Source organism: Halichoerus grypus, chromosome 2 (genome assembly GCF_964656455.1).
Source record: "Halichoerus grypus chromosome 2, mHalGry1.hap1.1, whole genome shotgun sequence".
Taxonomy (NCBI): Eukaryota; Metazoa; Chordata; class Mammalia; order Carnivora; family Phocidae; genus Halichoerus; species Halichoerus grypus.
This window is the reverse complement of record NC_135713.1, coordinates 106,592,766-106,619,308: the sequence shown is the minus strand read 5'-3', so window position 1 is coordinate 106,619,308 and position 26,543 is coordinate 106,592,766. Positions and strand designations below refer to the sequence as shown.

The window sequence follows — 26,543 nt, the reverse complement described above, 5'->3', positions numbered from 1 at the left end:
CCTCTCCCCAAAATTTTCAACTTACAGAGTATATGTGATTTATTAAAATTTAAGTGTTGATGTTTCAAAACTAGTTTTAAAAATAATATATATTCATATAACTTTGTCTCTCTTTCGAATAAGTATATACAAACTTCTTTGAAGTAGCAACAGGCCAGATTCCTTTCCCCATCCTCTGGCTAACAAAGGGATTGATGATGCTCAGTTCTTCTTTTCTAAAATAAGTGCCTCTGATACTCATTTGGTCTGAGTTAATTTTCGTGATTTATTCCCTGATTTTCATAATGTAGTATGAAATAGATACAGATGCACACTATTAAGATCCTGTTCAGTGCATCTCATTTGCAGATGCATTATTCTTCTACATGAATCTGTTTTTCATACATTAATTTTACTTTTTCTGTGCGATGTTCATTTTCTGAAACATAGAGCAGTCTTCTCAGAATGAGTGTTGTTGTATCATGTTGAGTATAAGAAAGTGTATGCCTTAAAATCTTAAGACAGAAAGCCCATTGCAGGGACAGAAGCTGCAGATTTGGTGGAGCTATAGAACCCACACCTCTTTAGTTGCATTCTTTATTCCATGACATGCAAATTTTCTAGAAAGCAGATCACAGCAATAACCCTTAGATTTTAAAGAATAACCCAGTGCTGATTGGTGGCGAGCACACCTACTGTTAGCCCTAATGGCTGTCTGTTCAGCACACTTAATTACCATGGGGGTCTTTAGGGATGAGGGGATATATTGTAACCTCTCATCTGTGTTGATAGGTCTCTTTCCTTAAATGTCTTCCTAGACTATAATTTTACTTTGCTTCATAAAACTATAGGTTGTGGCTGCCAGTCTATTAAAACCTAATTAAAATGGATGTCATTAGAGGAAACAGTTAAATAGGATTTAATTACAGCTTTGTCATGGGGAAAATTCTTAAATTTTCAAGTATTACATAATGTGTTTTTTTCCTAAAATTTTAAACACTTAACTTTCTCTCTGAGCTGAGTCATGTATTTTGCTTTCCAGTGTGTAAACCCTGTTTTTTTTTTTTTTTTTTAGGGAGAGGCTGGGCTCCCATTGCAAGAGCCTTGCTGCTCTGAGCTGTGCTCACTCGGTTCACAAGAACAAGGTGTTACCTCTCAGAATTTTTTTCAAAGGTTTTGATATGGGGGTGCCAGACTGGCTCAGTTGGTAGACCATGCAACTCTTTATCTCTGGGTTGTGAATTCAAGCCCCATGTTGGGTGTGGAGATTACTTAAAATCTTTAAAAAAAATTTTTTTTATATGGATACCTAACTCTCTGTGAGCAGACATAGCCATAGTTAGAAGTTTCTTTCTATTTTGAGTTCCATTGTAAGGTTAGTTTGACCACTGTTATTAAGCAACAGTGGTAATACTCCTTGCAGGGTGCTAGATAGATTGAGTGGGTCTACAGATTCAGGGTACTTGGAATCACAGTAAATCTTTGTTCAGCAGTAGAGAACCTAGCCCATCGTTCCACCATTGAAACCAAATTTATTGCAAATACTAAAAATTACCTGCTCTATGGACTCAGAACACTGTCCTATCTATATCTCTGATGCAAGTAGTCATCTCTGTGGACCTCTTCTCCACCCACCCTCATGATTCTTGAATCACATGCTTAAGTCACATTTAAAATGATGCTCTAAGTCATTTGCAAGTGTTTTTGTGCACAGTCAGAAATAAGATTCCAAAGGCTCTGCTTTGGAGGTCATTGTGGAGAAATTTCTGGGGAATGCCACCTTACATCTCCCAACATAATAGGATAAGTAATTTCACCACGGTTTAGAGCCATTGCTTAGTTTATATGATAAATTCAAATCTAGGCTTTGCAGATTTTGAAACCGATTAGTGAATGCCTGAGGAGTAACTGCTTTTCGGTGAAAGCTAGGGAGCATTCCAGTGTGGTTTGCTGTATAAGTAGTGTTCTCTTGGCTAGTGCCATGGAGAAAACAGCAATTCCCAGAGCCCCCTTGTAGCAAAAAGATGTCAGGCACAGAGTTGGAAACTTCTGGTAGCTCTTAAGTGTACAATGTAAACTTAATGAACCCCATACTTCTCACCTACCAGTTTGTCTTCCCTGGGCATAAGGAGAATACAGCTTTACCACGTAAATCACTTCAGTGCCTTCCATTAACCCTTCTTTCCAGAAGTCTTTCTGTGGTTTCTATCTCAGTACGTATTAAGCACTTGCTATGTCCAGAGGAATAGATGTATTAAGTGTTTGATTTTACTTTTGGTAATGGTCCATGTAGTAGAGAGGGAGTACAGAGATAGAACCATCAGGAGACAGAAATTAGAATAGGTATGAATGAACTGAGGAGCACTTTGATATGGTAATTTATTCACATATTAGTATAAATACTTGTACAGATGGAATTTAATATGGTTTTACAAGGTGTTCATGGAGGTGAGTTGTAGGGAAGAAGTATTGAGAAGGAGTAACATGAACAATGACAGGGATGAACTAACTTGATGGGGGAGAGCTATAAAGCATTCAGATTCATTATCAACAATGTCGTCTTCAAGATTACCAGTCCAGTTTTATTGTTCTTTGTTGTTACTTCAAAGGGAGGAGAGGAGGGAGAGAGCGTAGACATAGGTTCTAGATTTTTGCTGTCTTTTATTTCCCATTTTAGTCCAGCTAGTAAAGATGACATAGATGTCAACATTTATTTTATCAGGCACTATGCTAAGCACTTAATGCATGCAGTATATTTTTATTCTTAAAACAATCCAGTGAAGGTAGGTATAATTATTAGCCCTAATTTTATACCTGTGTAAATTGGAGCTTAGGGTGACCAGATAACTTGCCTGAGGTCACAGCAGCAGAGCAGGAATTTGATCCCAGGTCAGTGGCTTCAAAGACTTAACCACCAAACTGGACTTCATCCTCACTTGCTTTAATTTGCCTTTCTGCTAAGGAGTCTCTCTGCTCAGGGCAGAGCAGGGGCAAGGCGAAGCTCACCTAGATGGCAGTAAGCCCCGTCAAAGCTGCATGGCTTGGTCTGCCCACCGGTGGTCCTGCAGGTCTAATGGTGGTAGTCATCAGAGCTTACCTACTGTAGTTGCTCATCTGTGTTTCTAGGGACTCTCTAACTTCAGTCTAAAGAAGCCACATTAATGTAGAAGAGCCAAATCCATGATATTGATTGAAAACTGTCATAATAAACTTAAGCTTCTCACAAAATACATGCAGTACATACTGCAGATGGATTACAGTCAGGTTTTCATTTCATTTTCCAGGCTCCTTTGCTAAGGAGCCAGTGAGACCCTTAGGTCAAGGTCTCTGTCCTGGCCTCTGCCAGGCCCTAATAATAACACAGTTGTCAACACTTGTTTATGTCATATGGTCTGTAGCTCTCCAGACCCCTCCTGCCCTTGGGCTGGGCTGGCTGCTCTGGAATGGGGTTGCACATTCCTGTTTCAGTCTGTGGTTTCCCCCTTATTATCCAGAGCTCCCTCTAAATATGGAGGCTTTGTCCGTTGTATTGCTCAGGAGGCTTTGCTTCTATCCAGCTGTCTTCTCAGAATGCCTGTCTGCTGCTCAGTCCTCATTACCTGGGCCTGGTTTCTTTCTCTGTTGTATATGGTCCTGTTGCTTTCTGTCTCTCAAAACTGAGATTTCTGTGTTTGTGGGTCAGAGGCCTTTGGGTTCTGCTCTGCTGTGGAGATGGGAAGAGGGTTTGTTCTGTTTCTTTAAGTAGGCAGAATTAATTTCTAGTTTGGGTCAGAAGTTAACCAAAAGAGAGAATGCATATTTCTTTACTTCCTGTGTAGTACTGTCCACCATCCGTCTCTTGAGTGCAGCTGCTAGGGTTTAATTATCCATTCAGTACCCATTTATGGGAAAAAGTGGAAATAAAGAGAACAAATTTTAAATATGAGCAGAAAATGGTAGATTCTCAAGATTAAAAGAGATCTTTACAGACCACTTGATCCTATTATCTAACCAATTGGAGATTCCGAATGATAGTCATTCTCTAAGTACAATTGGATAATTTGGGTTTTTTTTGTTTTTTTTTTTTTATTTATTTTTTATTTATTTTTTATTTTTTATTTTATTTTATTTTTTTTAAAGATTTTATTTATTTATTTGAGAGAGAGAGAATGAGAGACAGACAGCACAAGAGGGAAGAGGGCAGAGGGAGAAGCAGACTCCCTGCTGAGCAGGGAGCCCGATGCGGGACTCGATCCCGGGACTCCAGGATCATGACCTGAGCCGAAGGCAGTCGCTTAACCAACTGAGCCACCCAAGCGCCCTTTATTTTTTTTTTAAAGATTTTATTTATTTATTTGAGAGAGAGAGTGAGAGAGAGAGAGAGCACAAGAGGGGGGAGCGGGAGAGGGAGAAGCAGACTCCCTGCTGAGCAGGAAGCCCGATGCGGGACTCGATCCCGGGACTCCAGGATCATGACCTGAGCCGAAGGCAGTCACTTAACCAACTGAGCCACCCAGGCGCCCATAATTGGATAATTTGTAACAACACTTGGGGATCACCCCCTTGTGTATTTTTATAAAACTTTATTCTAAATATAGACCACAGGGATTGAGTTAGGAGTTAAGATGCTTTATGACTCATTGTAGTACATGTTAGTGTCTTATTGTATATGTAGTATGCTGGTACATTATTTGTACCAAGAATGGGTTCCAATTACTTTTTTTATGTTATCTTTATTTATAAGATGAGTCCATTGGTAGTAGGTACTGTTCTCACATTAGTGGCTAGTAGGAGTATCAGAGCATTGGTATAAAGTATCCTTTTTCCTCACAACAATTTTAGAAAAGTTCTCTTCTCTTCCCATTTCCTAAGAGTTAGTATTGCACTTGCCCTCAAGAAACTGCCACCAAAGGGAAATGTGGTTGGGGGAGGGAGCCGTCTCCTTGCTAGATTGTGGATCTCTAGAGAGCACCATCACACTAGAGTGGTGGGAAGTGAGAGAGTGGGAATGAAGGAAGACAGGCTGGGGATAATTTCCTCTCACCATTTCTTACCCTGAAGTGGCAGCATACAAAAATTAACAAGGTCTGAGAAGCCCTCATTTAAGCCATCTGAGATTCCCAGGGGCTTCATGGGGAATCAGAGATGCCAGGAGCTAGACTGAAAGAGGTGGAAGCCAAGGGAGGACTGAAGCAGCCACTTAGGTTGTTCTCTGTGGGTGTTGTATGGAGCAAGGTGCTTTACAAATGTTTTTGTATTTGATTAAAGCTTAGATGGGTTAATGAGGGGGCAGGGGAACCCAGGAAAATGATTAATGGGTGTACCTTAGACAGGGGGTGTTCCACAGTGCCTCATAGAGCCCCTGAGGTGGGAGGGGGAGGAAGAGAGTGTGGATGGGGGAGGCAAGACCTCTCAGTCCCAACAGAGTGACTTTCACCACTTGACACATAGGCTTTCTGTTAAGATTTCTCAAGGACAAAGGATTCTGAGATTAAAAATGCATGCTTGATTGTGACTATCTTCAATAGGCTTTTAAATAGCTGCTCTTCTTAGAGGTCTACTGAAGAATGACTTTTTTATTTATATAAATAATTTTCTCTTTTATTTTATGGAGAAGGCAGGCTGGTAAGTGATTTATAGCAGGTGAATTTTTGTGAGGCTGCTATAAGCTTATCTAACAATTGCCTAACATTTTAGTGTTTAAAAATTCCAAATTGGAGTAAGAATAGTATGCTGTCTGGTAAAATACAGGGAGGGGCCTTCTGCCATAAACTGCTTGGATGAGTTAGTGCCTGGGTTCTAGGCTATTTTCTCAGGCTCTGATCTAGAAACAAATAACCGGGAATAATGGTAGTAATTGTCTGAAAGTGGCTAACTCTTCCAACTCTCTGTGTCTCCTGTTGCAAAGATAACCTTTGACAGAGAAATCAAAATCTCTGTGAATTTGAACTATGACCAGCTATACCTTCTTGACCCTAGGTTGTGCTTCCCAGCCCCTTTCCTTTTGGGGTATCTTAGTAAATTTCAAATTTTGCATGGGCAAACCTGGAGGAGAGAGTAAAAATTCATTGATCAGGAATCAGACTTAAGTTATTAGCAACCTTAAAATGGCTTAGATTGGAAGCTACAGTCTCTCTGTGGATGAGCATGGGCTGAGGGGGTTGGATAGGAGGACTGTAAACAAGGCACTTGGGTCAAATATAAGCTTGGAAGTGGAAGAAAATCCTGTTAGGAAGAATGCTTTCAAAATGTTGCCAAGACCACAAAAGTCTGACACCTGACATACAGACATTTAAAGATGACATTAATGTGTTCAGCAGCCTATTCACCATACATATTGATCATACACAGAAGATGCTCTTTGCTACATGTTAGGGTCCTAAGTAGATCAGCTAGTCTGAGAGATTTTTGTTTGTTTTGAAACCATTTAAACCACTCACTGTACTTAATGATCTTACCAGTTGCTGTCTTTTTGGTGCATTTAAACTAATTCCAGGGCCATCCTTTTCCATCTCTATATTAATGTTCATGTGATAAACTCACCCCCTTTTTCCCTTCCTGTACACTAATTAGAACACTGAAAGTGACACGTTTTTTTTTAGTTAGTTTTCCTGTGCAGGTGGGAAAAAATGTGCCTGGCATATAGTTGGTGCTCAGTAAAATATTTGTGAATAAAATAATGAATGAATAACTGAAGTGTAATGTTAAATACCTATCTGGAAGCCTTAGGAAGTATTTTTGGTGTACTAAAAACAGTATTTGAAAGGCCATAATCTTCACTGTGTCCTCAGTTTTCTTTTCTTCCCCTTCTGGCTTATGCCACCTTCTCCACCCGTGGTGGATATTCATGGGTGCCTGTGTATGCCTAAACGCTTGCATGCGCAGACGCGCACACACAACACATACATGAACGCACACTGAAATACAAACAGTTTAGAATAGAGAGGGGCAGTGATTCCCCCTTGCCATCAGTGCTGCAGGTAATCTATTGCATTAATCAGCCAGCCAGTGGGAAATGCATGGGGAGTGATTATACTATCATACACAATACAATCAGCATGAAGCACTTGTCAAGACCAATACATCAGAGTTTAATTCAGTAATAGAATGAATTAGAGCAAAATGAAACATTCTGTTCTCCAAGAAACTCAGCACCCATCACAGGTTCTTTCTAAACTCCATAGAAAAGTCAGTGCATTAAGAAACTGTTTTTATGAATAAAATTGCAGTTCTGATATGACCAATTACTGCAATCCCTTTTTCTGGGGATTCTTATACAACTGTGGTGTTAGAGTGTATTCATCAGTATTCCATAATCATAACCTTTGGTAAATTTGATTATTTTTTGTTAGGGCTCCTGACAGTCCTTTATCCTAAGTTGGTATTCTCCATGGTTAAGTGAAAGGCAGGTTGTTGTCCTACTGGCTCAGGGAAGCACTTATCCCTAAATATGACTGGTGGATGGTAGAGTACCTTAGCAGAACAGCAGGTCAATTAATAATAACCTGCTGTTTACAGGGCCTTATGGTAGGCACTGTCGTTAGGAGCTTATAGTCTCGTTAGGAAACAAAATGAGTAAGGGAAAAATAAAAAGCAGCCCAAGACTGCCTAAGACAGCTGAAGAAATGAAGTTATATAATGTAGGACCTGTTTCAGAAAATTTTGAGGATAGATCTCATACATTTCATATTCAGAATCACTATTCTGTGTCAGTTTTATAGCATATATTCAAATGTAATACACGTAACCAAGCATGCTTTTTCAAACTTTTCAAAGTTTGCCCAAAAAAGCCCACCTAGACTGTTTCAGTTTTTCCAAGCCTTGAACTGGAATATAAAGAACAGATTTATTGGGAGTCAGACGATCTTAAGTATGGATTCTGATCCTCATATTTACTAAACTGTGTAGCCCTGGACAGATCCCTTATCTTAGAACCTTAGTTTCCTTATCTGTAAAATGACCATAATGTGGATTCTTATGGCCTAAAATAATATGATTAGATAATGCATAACACTTTCTTTTTCATTCCAGTAGTCTCTTGCCTGTGTTGGGAAAGTGGACCCGGTAGGAAGCTTATAGGAGAGAGACATCATGAAGACCTAAGGAGTCTTCAGAAATAGATTTATGTAAACTTGGACTGTTGGATGAATCATAGAACCGTTTGTGAAGACAGCTTAGTTAAGCAGCCAGTGCAGAGCCCAGGGAAAGTGCTCTTGCAGGTTACCCCAGTTCACATTCCTTCCCCTCACTAACACTGACTGCCCTTTTTGTGTATCAAAATAAGATGTCTGTCATTGTGCCTTTTTTCCCTTTCTGATTTTTTCTGTCTTTCCTCCCTCCCTCAAAAAGGAGAAGGGTGGTGAGTGGTAGAAGAGCTGGCTCTGGTCATTCCTACAGAACCAGATTCCCAGTAAGGTCAGGCTGTCTGTCTTTGGTGACTTTTGCACATTGACCTGAAAGCACTGACAAATCAAATGGAATGGGAAGACGGCGTATTAGATGAGGACCACAGATTTGGCAGAAGGGAACATTCTGGCATTAACAGGGTACCCATTAACTGTTTTGGAATATCTGTGGTTTATTTTCTCAGTCTTTTCTCAGAGCCTGGTCAGATGATAATCAATTCTGTGCCCTTTTGCTTAGGGCTTAGTCCTGCTTGACTTAAATGATCTCAAAAGCTCTCTCTATACAGTGTACCTGAGGCGTTATTTTGAAATTTTCTGAGAAGTGTTTTAGTGAATTAGAAACTAGCATAACAAATTTAAAGTAAGGAGAATGTTTTCACCAGTTAAACTTACGCTTCAAACATGGGTGACTAACATATTAAGACTGAATTGTGCTGAGAACAATACCATAATTAGGGTCACAGTTTTTGTGTGGTCTGACCCAAGAAATTTTGTGACTGTAGTTTTGCTAGCACAACTAATTATACCAGTGATCTCCTATTTGTGACTGCAATTAGGCATTTCATGGCCTCTAAATAAGTATAATTAGTTAATTGGATCATGCATGAAATTCTAGCCTCTCATAATAGCCTCTGAGAACAAAAATAAATACGATAAATATTATGAATTGTTTTATAACTGTGGAACCCTGGGAAATACCACAAGTGATTGTTTTACTTCATCTGTTACTATTTCATAAAAAGAAACATGATATTAAAAAGTAGGAATTAAGCTATTTAACAGTCTTCATTCTCTGCCTTTGAGACAGAGGAAAAAGGGAATCACTAACTTTTCTTAGTCTCACCTTTAGAGAGGGTGGTGCTCGTTGCCCTGCTCCTCTGCCTTCTGCTCCCCACTTGCCCCTGCGCCTGTGCTCTCCCCATTAGCATTAGACACACCGTTATCTTCTGGAAAATAGGGAGAAGAGCCACCTTTATCAAAAACTCCAAAGTATCTTTTATGGAAAATGTGCACCTTTTATTTTAACTACTGAATTGATTTGCATATTAACAAAAACCTGTGAAGTAGAAGGGACTTTAAAAACAAGTGTCCCTGACTCTGGGGGTAGCACTAGAGAATGGCCAGCTGATTTATTCAGTCACAAATCCTCATGCTCCACCCAGCAATACGCCCCGCAGGCTAAGACACGCTCAGCCACACGCAGGTGCATTACCCTGGAAATGCTGACGCCACTCTGTTCCAGCAGACCAGACCTCAGAGTACATCGTATTTTCAGAGAGAATGGAATTCTTCCAATTTGAATAATCAGTCTTGAATTATAAGGTGAGCTTTTGATTGTTTATCTGTTGTTTTAATCTACAGGGAAATTACTTGTTTGCTATGGCTGTCAGTTTTGAAAAATGTAGTTTTCTTTGGTTTAATTAGGCTCTTTTTAGATGGACCTGTGTAGGTTTTTCTTGGAGATGCTTTCTCTACATGGGAGGGACATGGTCTAAGTACATAAGAATACATGATTAAATAAAGTACAGGGTTTCTTAGCTGTGCCTTTAAGGTTTCTTCATAATTTTAGGCAGTAATGTGCCCCTTCACATTATACTGCTAAAACATGAGGAATGGAATGATGATTCTGTCAAGAGACAAAAATGATTAACCTTGAAATTTATGTGTGCATAGTTGCACATACGAATCCTAACTTACAGAAGTTCTTTTTGACCACATAGATTGGCAGAGGCTAAATACCTGACTGTTGAGAATATTGGTTTTTAGGGAGCATGAGTCTGGCTCCCATCTTTAATAGCAGCACAATACCATTCTTCTCTCTGAACTTCAGTTTCCTTCTCTGTATAGCAAGTTTTCTTGAGGGTGCAATGTGATCATGTGTATAAAGTACATAGTACAGGGTTAGTGTGAGGTGAATATTCAATAAATGGCAGCATTTACTGTCAGGTGGATAACTAAAGATGCCATTCACTTTTAGAAGTATGTTCGCTGAACTAGATGGAATGATTTGTACCCTAAAGACACATTTTAAAACTTTAAATGTAGACTCTAATTAGAAACCTAACATGTGTAACCTGATATTGTTAGGATTTTGCTTGAAGGGGTAAAAAATTAGCATAGAAACCAGCACTTAATATTATACTGTGTTTTGGGATACCTTTTATGCTGTTAAGTTTTCATAATGACTTTTTTGTTTTTTGCTTTATTTGCAGCTCTTCTCATATGTTCAATGGTTTATTCGGGGTTGATTAGCTTAACTAGCAACATTCTTATACTCATTAATAAATACCTTCATTTTCCATTTTGTAATCTAGTAGATTTATAATCTTTCCTGGTAATTGGTGGTAGATAAAGATGGCCACAGATCCTTTGCTACTCTCCCACTGAGACATGGGATTTGTTCTCTCCTCTTGTATCTGGTAAATTTTTAAAAATTGTTTGACCAACAGAATATGGCAGAGTAGATGCTGGGCCAATTTCTAAGCCCAAACATTAAATGACTAGCAGGTTCACTTCCTGTCTTGTAGAAGGTTCCATCTTGAGTCCCTGAGTTTCCATGTAAGGAATCTGAAGTTTCACATCCTGAAGCTGCCATGCTCTGAGAAGGCCCATGCTGTCCACATGGAGGGGCTGTGTTGAGGCAGGGGGAAAGTTAGGAGGAGAGCGTTTCTGACCTACAGAATCATGAGATACAGTGATACATTCTGTATTAAGCCAGTAAGTTAGGGTAGGTTTTATAGTAATAGATAACCAGAATAGTGGTTATCTCTCTAATAATACTTCATGCTTTGGTTGTTTTCCTTTTTTTTTCATGCTTTGGTGGTTTTCCAAATGCCAAATTTCTCTAGCAGTATAGGATATAACAATGTGTGAAAATGAAGTTCTGTTATTTCAGTTTTTCCCTTATGTTGGGTTAAGTCAGATGTTTGTCAAAAGTGAATGCTTATTATTAATAAACAGTGTAACATGATCTTAGCATATTCTGCAACAGGGCTTGAACTCACGACCCTGAGATCAAGACCTAAACTAGATCAAGAGTAGGACGCTCAACTGACTGAGCCATCCGAGTGTCCCTGCATCTCCATTTTTAATGATTTTTTTTTTTACAGTAATTCTTTCTCGCCTTTATATTCTCATTATACCAGATTTCACCTAGTTTGACTTCTGGGTTTTTCCTTCTCTGATAAATAAGAACTTGAGTTCAGGTAACTTAATTTTGCATTCCTATAGAAGACTGCAGAACCCTGGGCATTGAAAATAAAAAAGGGAGGCAGAGTGGATTGGATGGTAGCCAGAAGTTTCGGCAGAGATGCTAAGGAAGGGGGTGCTAAAGGAACAGTGTACACAGGCTTCAGCATTGCACTCTTTGTCCATCCTCTGGCATGGAAGGTACCATGGGCAGAGAAAATGTAGGGATAGGGATGAGGTTGAGAGCCTCCTCCGTGCAAATAGTTAAGGACAAAGTTACCCAAAGCATCTCAGACCTCTAAGTGGCCCTGTGGGCCCCAGTTGGGGCCTGGGAGGCTGGAGAGAACAATGTCTACCAGAAAACAAAACACATTTAAAAGCCTATTGTTGAAACTGAGGGAAAAGGAGAGACCAAAAGATGTTTCCTGCTAAAATCACACAGCAAGTGGAAATTAATTTACAGGAACCCATTATTACTAGCGTTAAGTGTTTAATGTCACTGATATTTTGTTTATTTAATATGTTCTCTTAATTGTTTTATTTGATGAAATATAAAATACTTGTAAGGGTATTTACAGAATCACTTGCAATCTGAGCCCTCTAATCCTGTTCTAACCTTTGAGTCTCCGTGCCCTCAACGTCAAAGTCTTCTACACAGGGGTTTGCAGGGAGTGTACCCTTTGGAGCTGAGTGAACTCTGCAGTTTTCAAACACTTGAAGTCTAAACAGCCCTATGAGGTAGGTAGGAGTTATTATTCCTATGGTTTAAGTAGGGAACTGCCACCTCAAAGACACTAAATGGGCGGGCCTGGGGCCTACCTTGCCCTTTCCAGATCAGAGGTTGTTTACCAAACATTTCTTCTAGTTGGAAATGTAAAACGGTGTATGAGGTGGGGCAAACTGGTGGTAATTTGTACATCTAAATGTTTGATGGAAAGGACAGGCTTTCAGGGCATGTAGAATTCATTAATTCTTGTTACCCACATTTTCTGGGATTATGGGTGCTTGTGTGCTGGCACTGTTGTTGGTGAAATACAGAAGTAACCGGAAAGGTCTTTGTGATGATTTGTCTTCTGCCTCAGTGTGAGTCTGCCCACATTCGCTCACTGTTTGGTCAGTTATAGGATGTGAACAGGTTTAAGACTACTGAGTGGTTTGGAACTGTTCACCTTGTGCAAAAGAGTTCTTTCTTTCATCTTTTTCTTCTTCCCAGGGGAGTTGCCTTCCTAGTTTTGGTTTACTTTGGCTTGTATGTTACAGTGCATCTTTTTGGTGAAATCACTGTGTGCAGATTAGGTGGCTTGGTGGAAAGAAGAGTAAAAGCATGCTGGATGGTGGAGAAAAGCTGGACTAGAGCTGAAATGTGCTGTGGATAATTCAGAAACTGAATGATGCACACACCAGTGATTTGATAATTGCCTTTATACACTTTGAGGCATTGAAGCTAGGAAAGCAATTTAAAAGTATTGAATTTGTTTTCATTGTAATTCATAGCAAATAATTAAGTGTCCTTTCTGAAAGAACCAATAATACTTTTATAGATGCCAGGTCCTCTGGTAGGTGCTAGAAATGCTAAGTTCTCATTGAGTTCTGTGTAGTATTTTTGGTTGAGTCTTTACAAGGGTTAATGTTTCTGACGGACAGCAGAATGTTTAATTATCAAAGAGCTTTATTTTTAAAACTACAAATGTTTCAGGCATGTGTTGGAGGAGAAGGAGATAAATGCCCAAAGTGGGACTCTGAATTAATAAAATTTGGAGAATGACTTACTCAATTTGGTTAATTTGGTTATTAAGGCTAATTACAGCTTTTGTAATGGTGACTGTTAAGATAAAAGACCATATCTATTATAGCTCTGAACTTGAATCTAACATTAAGAACATCCTTTCAGGATGAAACCTCTCTTTGGGGAGGTGAGCAATAAAAGAATGTTATAGGCAAATTAATAAAAGCTTGGCTTTTGAAATTTTTTCTCATGGAAAATGGAAATTTTCTAATTAGAGAAATGTAAGCATTGAAAATCTAGGATGGATTTCTTTTTTCCTCAAATCATAGAAATCATTACTTAAAGTTTCCAAGAACATTTAGGATTTTTTATAAGGGCCATAATCTATTTGTGTTTTTTTTCTCATCTTTTTTTTTTCTTTCTTTCTTTCTTAGAAAGGGAGAGAGAGGGGAGAGAGAGGGGGAATCTTAAGCAGGCTCAATGCCCAGCGTGGAGCCCAATGTGGGGTTCAATCTCAGGACCCTGAAATACAGAGTTCTTATTCATAATGAACACATTGAAGATAAATCATTCATTTTGGAAAGACATTTACATCACATTATTTGTCAATATTAATTTACTTGTTGCCCTTTTACACACAACCTTGTTAATGCATTAACAACCTGATGATGAAACTACTAGTCACAGCACATCTTTCAGGGCAACTTCTTGGTTTTAGTTTTGTCTGATAATGTGTTCATTTAAGATTAGTAGAATTATAAGATAAAAACATCTTGGAAGAGAAACTTAAAATGTCCTTTTTTTTAAAGATTTATTTATTTATTAGAGAGAGACACACAGAGAGTGGGGGGAGGGGCAGAGAGAGGGGGAGAGAGTCTTAAGCAGACTACTTGCTGAGCATGGAGCCTGATGCAGGGCTCGATCTCACAACCCTGAGCTGAAACCAAGAGTCTGACACTTAAACTAACTGTGCCACCCAGGTGCCCCTGAAATATTTCTTAATTTTTAAGCATTAGCTGTTGAATATTAGGATTTTACTTTTAAAAAGGTAATTTGATGATTTGGAAATTTTTTTAGTTCAGTGTAGCCTCATAAATATCAATGGCAATTTTTGATCCAATATATAGCTTTTATTTAATTACTTATATGTAACTTTTTTCATGTTGTTAGGGTGTCCATCAATCCACAACCTAAAACTGGGTAAAGTTATATCTCATTGTCCAATGGGCTTCAGTGGAAAAGGCTGTCGATTTCAGGTTCTTTAGGTACCATTTGGATTTGTCCCTTGCTTTGTTGACAGTGTGTGGTCATGTTTCATTAGAAGCTGATTTTCTGTCTGGGCATGGGAAAGGCATAGGATTAATAAGGTAGTGATTTATGCAATGTCCATGGGCTTGTTAGAGGATTCCTGCTGAAAGAATGCTCATACTTAAATCTTTGGAGTACCGGTAGACAGTATTGTTCGATACAGATACTGTGTAGCAGTAGTTTGCTTTGAAATTTACATAGAGTAAAATTCTTACTATACTGTAAAATATACTGTAAATACTATGAAAATACATACACCTGTGGTCTTAGATCATCATGGAGAGCAGCCCTCCATTGCAGCATGCAGCTGGGGGCTGGGGGATATTCAAAAATGGTACTATAGGGCTGCAGGGTTCAATAATTGGGGTTAATGCAAGATGATACAGTATGTGAGAATGATGGTATAAAAGAAGCCATAAGAAGACTTCCTAAGAATCTTTATTATGACAGGATGATTCACATTAAGAGAGCACTGCTCCTGACCATGAGGCAGCATATTTTGCATAAAGAGCAGTGGACAGGGCACCTGGGTGGCTCAGTCAATTAAGCGTCTGCCCTTGCCTCAGGTCATGATCCCAGGGTGCTGGGATCAAGTCCCACATCAGGCTCCCTGCTCAGTGGGGAGTCTGCTTCTCCTTCCACCTCTCCCCCCTGCTTGTGATCTCTCTCACACGCTCTCTCTCTCTAATAAATAAATTTTTAAAAAAATCTTTAAAAAAAAAGAGCAGTGGACAAAATATAAGGATAAATTCTACCTTGAATGACATCTGAAAGAGGTTAGGCAGGAAAGGAGAGAGAGAGAAAAATGGGCAAAGAAAGAATCATGTAGTTGAAATCTGTGGTTGCACCTGTCCTCAAAGTATTTTTATGAAGTTGATTAAACCTGAAATGTACAACTTAGAACTCTTTGGACTGCAAATGTATTACTTTAAGTAAGTGTCTATTGTAATTATTAAGAAACACATCTGAATTTTTTGCTGTACGGTTTTGAGTTCGGACAAATGAATAGAGTCCTGTAATAATCACCACAATCAACATATGAAACGGTTATATCCCCTCCAAAAATTCCCTCACACTGTCACCATGTGTTATTTCCATTGCTGACTCTCAATCCCTTGCATTGGTGATCAGTCCCTTTAATTTTACCTTTTCTAAAATGTCCTATAAATTAAATAATGAGAGTGTATATGTGTGTACACCCACATATCCTTCCTTTTGATTCTGGCTTCCTTCACTTAGTATAATGTATTTGAGATGTTATGTGTGTATAAGGGGTTTGTTTCTTACTACCAAGTAGTAGTCAGTTACATGAATGCATCAGTTTGTTTATCCATTCACCAATGCAATGACATTCAGGTTGTTTCTAGTCTTCTGCATTTATGAATAAAGCTGCTGTAGAGAGACCCGGGTGGCTCAGTCAGTTAAGCATCTGACTCTTGATTTCAGCTCAGGTCACGATCTCAGGATCCTGAGATCGAGCCCTGCATCAGGTTCAGTGCTGGGTGTGGAGCCTGCTTAAGATTCTCTGTCTCTCAGTGTGATGTTGAACACTAGAGGTAAGAGCAGACATCTTTGCCTTGTTTTGATCTCAGAAAAAACGTTCAGTCTTTTGCTATTATGATGTTAATGTAGGATTTCTTTTGCAGATGCCTTTATCAGGCTAAGTTATCTTCTGTTCCTGTTTTGCTGAGAGTTTTATTTATTATGAAGTAATGTTGAATTTTGTCAATTGCTTTTTCTTTCTTTTTTCTTTTTTTAAAGATTTTATTTATTTATTTATTTGACAGCGAGAGAGGGAACACAAGCAGGGGGAGTGGGAGAGGGAGAAGCAGACTTCCTGCTGAGTAGGGAGCCCGATGTAGGGCTCAGTCCCAGGATCCTGGGACCATGACCTGAGCCGAAGGCAGATGCTTAACGACTGAGCCACCCAGGCGCCCCATCAATGGCTTTTTCTGTTGAAGAAAATTGCTTTTTCTACATCTGTTGAAATGGTCATGTTTTTGTTTTTTTCTCAGTCTGTTAATATAGTGAGTTACTAACTCTGATTTTTAATGTCAAACCAACCTTGCTTTCCTGGGATAAACTGTACTTGGTTGTGGTGTATTTTCCTTTTTGTATATTTTTAAATTAGATTTTCTCATATTTTGTTGAGGTGTTTTACTCCTATGTTCTTGAGGGATATTGGTCTGTAATTGTATTTCCTTGTAATATCTTTGGTTTTGGTATCAGGGTGATGCTGGCCTCTTAAAATAAGTTGGAAACCATTCCCTTCTCTGTTGTCAGGAAGATATTTTGTAGAATTGATATTCTTTTTAAATGTTTGGTATAATGTTCCAGGGAAACATCTGAACCTGCATTGTTAGAGATTTTTAAATACAGATTTAATTTCTTTAATAAATTTGTTACTAATTCAGGTTATTATTGCTTCCTGAGTGAACTTTGGTAATTTTTGATTTTTGAGGAATTTGTTTATTTAATCTAATTAGTAGAATTTATAGGCATAAAGTTATTCATAGAATTCCATTATGAGCCTTTTAATGCCTCTGTAGGAATTATAATATGTCCTCTTTTATTCCTGATACTGATAGTTTGTCTTTCTTTTTTTTCTGATTATAGGTTTATTGATTTCATTAATCTTTTGGTTTCATAGAATTTGGGGGGTGGGCAGTTTTCAATTTAATTAATTTCTGGTCTATTACTTCCTTCTGTTTGCTGGCTTTGAATTTCTCATTCTCTTTCTAGTTTCTTAAGGTGGATATTTAGATTATTGCTTTGAATCTTTTCTTCTTTTCCAGTATAAGTATTTAATACTGTACATTTCCCTCTAAACTCTTTTTAGCTGTAGGTCACAAATTTTGATGTATTTTATTTGTGTTTTCATTCAGTACAGAGTATTTTCTGATTTTTCTCATCACTTCCTCTTTTAGTCATGAGTTATTTATAAGTGTTATTTAGTTCCAGATATTTGGGAATTTTCCAAATATCTTCCTGTTACTGATTTCTGGTTTAATTCTGTTACATCAGAGAATATACTTTGTATGATTTCAGTTCTTTCGAGTTTGTCAAAGCTTGTTTTGTGGCCTAGAATACGGACTATCTTGGTGAATGTTCTTTGTGCATTTTTAAAAGAGTAGTATTTTTTTTTTTCTAGTAATAGGTGGGATGTAAATGTCAGTGAGACTAAATTGGTTGATAGTGTTTAGGTATTCATCCTTGCTAATTTTCTATTTGTTTTATTAGTTATTGAAAAAGGACTGTTAAAGTTTCTAAATATAACTGAATTTGTCTATTTCTCTTTTAAGCTTTAAGCTAAATACTTAATGTATTTTGAAGTCTTAATGTTAGGTTTAGGTTTATCCATTTAGGATTCTCATGTGTTTTTAGAGAACTGACCCTTTTATCCTATTATGTCTCACCTTATGTGATGTAAGTATTCCTTTTTCTGAAATCTACTTTGTCTGGTATTAATATGGCCGCTTCAGGTTTATTTTGAAAGTGTTTGCATAGTATATCTTTTTCTATCCTTTTTCCGTTTAATCCATCTATGTCATTATATTTAAAGTAGCTTACTTGTACATAGCATGAAGTTGAGTCTTGCTTTTTAATCTGATTTTACCATATCTTCTAATTTGTATGTTTAGACCATTTACATTTAATATAATTATTGATGTAGTTGAATTTAAGTCTACCATTTAATACTTGTTTTCTTTGTTTGTTTTTATTCCTTTGTTCCTTCTTCCCTGCTTTCTCCTCTGCTACTTTGGATTGTTCTAACATTTTTTAGTATTTTACTTAATCTGTTGTCTTTTTTGTTTGTATCTCTTAGTATAGTTTTAATGGTTCTGGTATTATAATAAACATACCTAACCTTAACCAGTCTACTTTGAGTTGATATTTTGCCACTTTAAGTAGGATGTAGAGTCTAACAATCTTATAGGTCCCTTTACTCTCCCTTCTTTATGTTACAGTTTTTATGTGTATTACATCTACATACATTTAAAATGCCACAAGGCAGTGTTCAAATTGCTGCTTTCAATAATCATATTTATTTTAAAGAACGTAAAAGGACAAAAGCAGTTTGTTATATGTAGTCAGGTATTTATCATTTCTATTGCTCTTCTTTTATTCCTATATTTCCAAGTTTCCATCTGGTATTATTTTTCTTTAGCCTGAAGAACTTCCTTTAGCATTTCTTCTAGAGCAGGTCTCTTTGGCAGCAAATGCTTAGTTTTCGCTGATATGAGGACACCTTTATTTCACCATCATTCCTGAGCAATATTTTTGCTGGATATAGAATTTTGTGTTGACACTTCAGTTTCTTTCAACACTTTTAAGCTGTTGTTCCACTGTCCTCTGTCTTCTATGATGTCTGATGAGAAATCTCTTAATTATTTGAGTCGTTCTTCAATATACTGTGTTTTATTATTCTTTGCTTTCAAGATTTTTTCTCTAGCTTTGGTTTTCAGTGATTTGATTATGAGATGTTTGGGCATGGCTTTCTTTGAGTTTACCCTTTTTGTGGTTGGCTGAGCTTCTTCGTTCTGTAAAATTCATATATTTTTCCAAATTTGGAAGTTTTCAGTCATTGTTTCTTCCATATTTTTCTGTATTTATGTCTCATCTTCTGGGACTCCAGTGACACAAATATTATACCTTTTGAAAATGTTTTCCCACTTGTCTTTAAGGTTTTCTCTGTTCTTCAGATGAGATCATTACTATCTTCATATTCACTAACTTTGCCCTTGATCCCATCCAGTGAATTTTTTATTTCAGATATCTTTTTCACTTCTAAAATGTCCATTTAGTTCTTTTTATAGTTTGTGTTTTACTCCTTTCATTAGTGTTTACCTTCATCTCATGGAGCATAGTTAAAATAGTTGCTATAAAATCTCTGATAATTCTAACATCTGGTTCTTCTTAGTCGGCATCTGTTGATTGTTTTTTCCCTTGAGAATTGATCACATTTCCCTGTTTCTTTGTAAGCCCAGTAATTTTGGATCCTGGGCATTTTGAGTACTATGTTGTGAAAGTCTAGGTCTTTTTTTTTTTTTTTTTTAAGATTTTATTTATTTATTTGAGAGAGTGCAGAGTGAGAGAAAGAGCATGAGCGGGGCAGAGGGGCAAAGGGAGAGGGAGAAGCAGGCTCCCTACTGAGCAGGGAGCCCGATGTGATGTTAGGCTCGATCCCAGGACCCTGGGATCATGACCTGAGCCAAAGGCTGATGCTTAACCAATTGAGCCACCCAAGCGTCCCCTGAAAGTCTGGGTCTTATTAAAGTCCTCTGGAGCATTCTTTTGTTTTTCAAAGCATATGGTCAACAACCAGGGTAGATTCAGACCATAACTTCTGTTTCATCTTCTTTGGGTGACAATATCCATAGTTTTCAAAGTTTTGCTCTGCTGCCTTTGGTCTTTCTGGTGCACAGGACTTAGACCTGTTGGTACATAGCATCTAGGGATCTACCTCTCCAGCTCCTGAGTCTGAGGAGGGCCCCTTTTCCCAGTTCTCTCATGAACTCGATGAGATTTCTCTTAAGTTTTTGCTGTATGTGCCCTCTACAGAGTTCCCCAAATGGAGTTAATCTTCTCTCCAAGCCAGGGCAAAAGAGGGGAAAAAAGTAACAGGAAATCAGCCTGATATGGCTTACTTAAAATTTTATTTCTCCAGTCTGCTTGCTTTTATTTTATTTATTTTGTAGAGTACTCAGGTTGCTGCTTTTTGTATTCATGGGGAGAGATAAGCTATAGTGGGTTTATTTCATTTTAACTGATCACATTTTGTTTTTAATTGGCATTTTAAAATATAGAAATGTTCCTATACACCAACAACAAATCAGAAGAAAGAGAAATTAAGGAGTCGATCCCATTTACAATTGCACCCAAAACCATAAGATACCTAGGAATAAATCTAACCAAAGAGGCAAAGGATCTATACTCAGAAAACTATAAAATACTCATGAAAGAAATTGAGGAAGACACAAAGAAATGGAAAAACGTTCCATGCTCATGGATTGGAAGAACAAATATTGTGAAGATGTCAATCCTACCTAGAGCAATCTACACATTCAATGCAATCCCCATCAAAATACCATCCACTTTCTTCAAAGAAATGGAACAAATAATCCTAAAATTTGTATGGAACCAGAAAAGACCCCGCATAGCCAGAGGAATGTTGAAAAAGAAAAGCAAAGCTGGCGGCATCACAATTCCGGACTTCCAGCTCTACTACAAAGCTGTCATCATCAAGACAGTATGGTATTGGCACAAAAACAGACACATAGATCAATGGAACAGAATAGAGAGCCCAGAAATGGACCCTCAACTCTATGGTCAACTAATCTTTGACAAAGCAGGAAAGAATGTCCAATGGAAAAAAGACAGTCTCTTCAACAAATGGTGTTGGGAAAATTGAACAGCCACATGCAGAAGAATGAAACTGGACCATTTCCTTACACCACACACAAAAATAGACTCCAAATGGTTGAAAGACCTCAGTGTGAGACAGGAGTCCATCAAAATCCTAAAGGAGAACACAGGCAGCAACCTCTTCGACCGCAGCCGCAGCAACTTCTTCCTAGAAACATCGCCAAAGGCAAGGGAAGCAAGGGCAAAAATGAACTATTGGGACTTCACCAAGATAAAAAGCTTTTGCAAAGCAAAGGAAACAGTCAACAAAACCAAAAGACAACTGACAGAATGGGAGAAGGTATTTGCAAATGACATATCAGATAAAGGGCTAGTATCCAAAATCTATAAAGAACTCATCAAACTCAACACCAAAAGAACAAAGAATCCAATCAAGAAATGGGCAGAAGACATGAACAGACATTTTTCCAAAGAAGACATCCAAACGGCCAACAGACACATGAAAAAGTGTTCAATATCGCTCGGCATCAGGGAAATCCAAATCAAAACCTCAATGAGATACCACCTCACACCAGTCAGAATGGCTAAAATTAACAAGTCAGGAAATGACAGATGTTGGCGGGGATGTGGAGAAAGGGGAACCCTCCTACACTGTTGGTGGGAATGCAGGCTGGTGCAGCCACTCTGGAAAACAGTATGGAGGTTCCTCAAAAAGTTGAAAATAGAGCTACCATATGATCCAGCAATTGCACTCCTGGGTATTTACCCCAAAGATACAAAAGTAGGGACCCGAAAGGCTACGTGCACCCCGATGTTTATAGCAGCAATGTCCACAATAGCCAAACTGTGGAAAGAGCCAAGATGTCCATCAACAGATGAATGGATAAAGAAGATGTGGTATATATACACAATGGAATATTATGCGGCCATCAAAAGGAATGAGATCTTGCCATTTGCAACGACGTGGATGGAACTGGAGGGTATTATGCTGAGCGAAATAAGTCAAACAGAGAAAGACATGTATCATATGACCTCACTGATATGAGGAATTCTTAATCTCAGGAAACAAACTGAGGGTTGCTGGAGTTGGGGGGTGGGGTGGGAGGGATGGGGTGACTGGGTGATGGACATTGGGGAGGGTATGTGTTCTGGTAAGCGCTGTGAATTGTGCAAGACTGTTGAATCTCAGATCTGTACCTCTGAAACAAATAATGCAATATATGTTAAGAAAGAAAAAAAGAAGAGGAAGAATGTAGCAGGAGGGGAAGAATGAAGGGGGGAAAATCGGAGGGGGAGAAGAACCATGAGAGATGATGGACTCTGAAAAACAAACTGAGGGTTCTAGAGGGGAGGGGGATGGGAGGATGGGTTAGCCTGGTGATGGGTATTGAGGAGGGCACGTTCTGCATGGAGCACTGGGTGTTATGCACAAACAATGAATCATGGAACACTATATCTAAAACTAATGATGTAATGTATGGGGATTAACATAACAATAAAAAAAATTAAAAAAATATAGAAATGTAATTTTTAGATATCTGTGGCTTGAATAGGTTGTAGCCATTTTTATTTTCTGTTGGTAAAAGTTATATGATATTTAAAATATTAGATTCTGTAATTGAAAAAGCTTGCTAATTTTATTTACTTTAATTTAATTGAGTTTTTAATTTTAATCCCAATATAGTTAACATACAGTGTTATGTTAGTTGCAGGTGTACAATATAGTGATTCAACAATTCTATACATTACCCTGTTCATCGTTGTAAGTGTACTCTTTAATCTCTATCACCTATTTTACCCATTCCTCACCTACCTCCCCTCTGGGAACCATCAGTTTGTTCTTTATAGTTAAGAGTTTGTTTCTTGGTTTGTCTCTTCCCCTCCTTTTTTCCTTCATTCATTTCTTTTGTTTCTTAAATTCCACATATGAGTGAAACCATATGGGATTTGTCTTTTCTCTGACTGACTTATTTTAGTTAGCATTTATACTGTCTAGTTCCATCCTTGTTGTTGGAAATGGCAAGGTTTCATTTTTTTATGGCTGAATATTATTCCATAGTGTGTGTGTGTGTGTGTGTGTGTGTGTGTACGTACACACCACATCTTTATCCATTTATCTATTGATGGACACTTGGAAAACTTGCTAATTTTAAATGTGGAAGGATAGAAAGCATCTCTTTTGGACAAAACAAACTGCTCATTTCTACCTTTGTTATTCACTTGGCTAACATAGTTGATTAAAATAGACACAGATACACATACCTTTTTAAAGAAAAAGTGTTGAGAATGGGTTTGAAATACTAGAATCTGTCTTGTGTTGAAATTAGTAAAGTAAAACTTGAAGTTTTAGAACTTATGAAATAATTGTTTGAATTAGCTATCTCTTTGAAGAATGTAGAAAGGAATAATAAATTTTATCAGTACTTAATTCAAATTATGAGTTATGCCTTCTAAATTCATTATGGCTTTTCCTTTGAAAAACAAGTGAAATTTTGATGCATGTTTAATGATTTCATTCACATAAAGACATAAATTTAGTGATTTCACTTATAATAAGATTAGTTTCTGGTTAAATCATTTAGGGAAGTATGTTTAAGTGAATTTTTTAAAGATTTATTGATATATAAATATACATATTAATTGATATATAGATACGCATACTAATTTAAAAACATAATAAAGTTTGGAAAGCTTATAAGAAGACTAGGAAACTGGGTCCATTTTATACCTTTATGATTTTATTATAAAAAGGGAAATTTAATTTTTGCATTGAAGAACAATTTAGAGTGGTTTGTTGCAGCATTCATATATAAAACCTGTTTGTAAATTAAAGTGGCAAATTGGACTGTAGGGTTGTATTAAAGTGGCAAATTGGACTGTAGGGTTGTATTCTTTATTGACGTTTTTGTCCAAAATGTCACACAAGTAAGAAGGTGATTACAGTTATCATTTGAAATATCTTTCATCTTTATGTGTAACAGGGTTTGGATATTTGGTTCAAATTCGGGCTCTGTTGTTCTTCCATTAAACTCTGTATGAGATTTATCACTTGGATTAAGGAGAGAATTGAGTTATAAAAATGGCAGACCTGAGTCCATTTTGAAAGCATTTAAAATGTACCATTATTTATTAGAATTGGAAATTTTTATAATTTTTGAAATTTACTTCCCTCTCTCCCATATATTAGGTGCTCTGTGGATGTGTATAGTTTTAAACCCCCACTGCAAGTTGGAGCAGAAGGCCAGTTGGCTAAAACAGCTGAAAAAGTGGAACAGTGTTGATGTCTGTCCATGGGAAGATGGAAATCATGGCAGTGAATTACCCAACTTAACCAATGCTTTGCCTCAGGGTGCAAATGCCAACCAAGGTGAGTCCACGGTAATATTCTGCTCACTTTGTATCCACCTAATTGTGCATATATGCTTATAACAGTAACCCATAATATATGTAGGAAAATTATTTTGCCCACTAGAACTTACAGTAATTTAAGGCATTCATGTTTTGAATATGAATGTATGCATTTTTAATTTTTACTTGATTCCTTTGTGTATGTTTTTCCATACTATCAGAATACAGATAGATATTATACTTTTATGTATTAGTATGTGTTAAAATTCCCTATTAATTATTTAATTTTGAAAATAATTTTTAAAAATCATGGAATAGGGTGGTAATATATTACCTTGTAAAACAAAATATTGACAGGCTTGAGAAACTGTGTGTTTTTATCTCTCTTGGTGCAAACCAATTCATATTGGGGTTGCTTTGTAATTTCATCATTAAAAATTGTTAGTTTTAATAATATAGCAAATAAACATTTATGACTGGGCTGGAGGGACATGAGATTCTGTTGGCATTTGGAGTAGGAAAATTCTTTATTGTAAAGGATTGTCTAGCATACTTATTCCCACCTGCTGTAAGCTAATAGTGCCCTCCAATCTTTGGGACAACTAAGAGATTTTTCAGACACTTCCGTATGTCCTCTTAAGGACCTGTGTCTCTCATTTCTATGCTGTTTTTTCAGCTTTTCCTTTTCTGTTGGACCCACCCATTTAGATCAAGTTCCTCTCATCTTCCAAAAAACCCCAAATCCTTCCTTGGCCTCATTTTCCCTTCCAGCTATTGTACTATTTTCTTCTCTCTTTCAGAACCAAGTCCTTAAAGAAGTTAAATCTTACAAATAAAAATTTAATTCACTAATTCATGTCACTATTTTTGTGTGATTTTGTGCTCCTGCTGCCTTTTTTGGGGATCAGGGGGAGAGATGCTGTGGGGGATTTGACAGACTTTAAAGTTATGATCAATGTAAGGTGGGAGTTAAATGACCCTGGAAGGATCCAGAATCGCAATTGTCATTCTGTATGTGCTGGCCCTATATGGAGTTGGTTCTACTAGAAAGAGCTGGACATTGTGTTGAGTATGAATGTTAGCATAGTGTTTTCAGTCTCTACAAAGAGAGAAGATCAGATGTATTAGTCCATAGGGATTTGTCCAATCAAAAAGAAGTTTTAGGACTTGGAAAAGATCTGGCTTTGCTTTGTCTAGAGTTATTTGCCTTGGGATTTTAGTATTTGAAATCTGTCGTATCTTTATTGCCCATGATTATTTTGTTTAATAACTTCAAAGAAAATAAGTATACTCCGTTTCTTTTTTTCCAGAAACTTAGAATTTTCAAATTTAACAATTCAACATTTATTTTCTTTCATTGCTAGGAAAGGGCATGCCTATATCTACATAGGTAATCACGTTAATCTCCTTTTAATTAACTATAGTTGGAGGTTTCTCTGTGTTTCACTTCCCACCTAGTTTTTGGGACTGCCATCCTAACATTTTACAGTTTACTACTTTACTTTACGTTTGGTTACTTTCTCTTTGATTAAACAGAAATATTCCATGGACTTTAGAGAGCCTTTAAGAAGAGGTCCAGCCTCCAGATGAAAGTTCATTTCATGTTTGGTTTGGTCGAGGCACATGAAGTCAGAATCTAGTTTCTAAGGGCAGTGTTTCTCGCTATTGGGCCTAAAGGCACAGGGTTCCTGTTTTTAGCAGAATATCCACATCCTGTAGAGGGGCTGTCAGAAGAGACATCTGTACAGAGGGACACTGATGTTCGGCCTGCATACCTGTATTGGAATGCAGGGGAGAGTCTGTGGTAGCTAGCAAAGCCCAGCAGCCACACCATTGCAGCTGGGTAGAGTGTACACAGGACTCAGGCCGTGGGCAGAATTGGATGTGCTGGCACGCTGGAGTGAATGTGAAGGGGAATCAGGCCTTGTCTTCGCTAAGATTATTTGTTAGAATTAATTAGCAACCTTAAAATCCACACTCTTTGAAAGAGTAGGGTTTTTTTTAATACACCGGAATGATAGCCAATTTTTTTATTTTAATTTTTTTATAAAAGAGCTATTAGTTTTCCCCTTTTTACTTTTCTGAATTTCCCAAATTTTCTTTAATCAGCATGTATTAATGTGTTATATACTTTATTTAAAACTTGTTTATAAATTTGTATATTTATCACTTTGAAAATTTCGTTAGATAATCCATTTCTTTTTTCCATCTTGTTGCAAAAATAAAAAAAACTAGACATGTAA

General features: G+C 37.5%; 1 protein-coding gene across 1 annotated transcript in view; it reads left to right on the top strand.

Moving 5' to 3' along the window:
- Nucleotides 1-26,543, top strand: part of ZSWIM6 (zinc finger SWIM-type containing 6) — a 188,342-nt gene that overhangs the window by 139,478 nt on the left and 22,321 nt on the right. Inside the window, exon 5 of the mRNA XM_078067286.1 lies at nt 24,140-24,319. Within this exon, the coding sequence (XP_077923412.1) occupies nt 24,140-24,319 (180 nt within the window). The remainder of the gene's footprint in view (nt 1-24,139; nt 24,320-26,543) is intronic.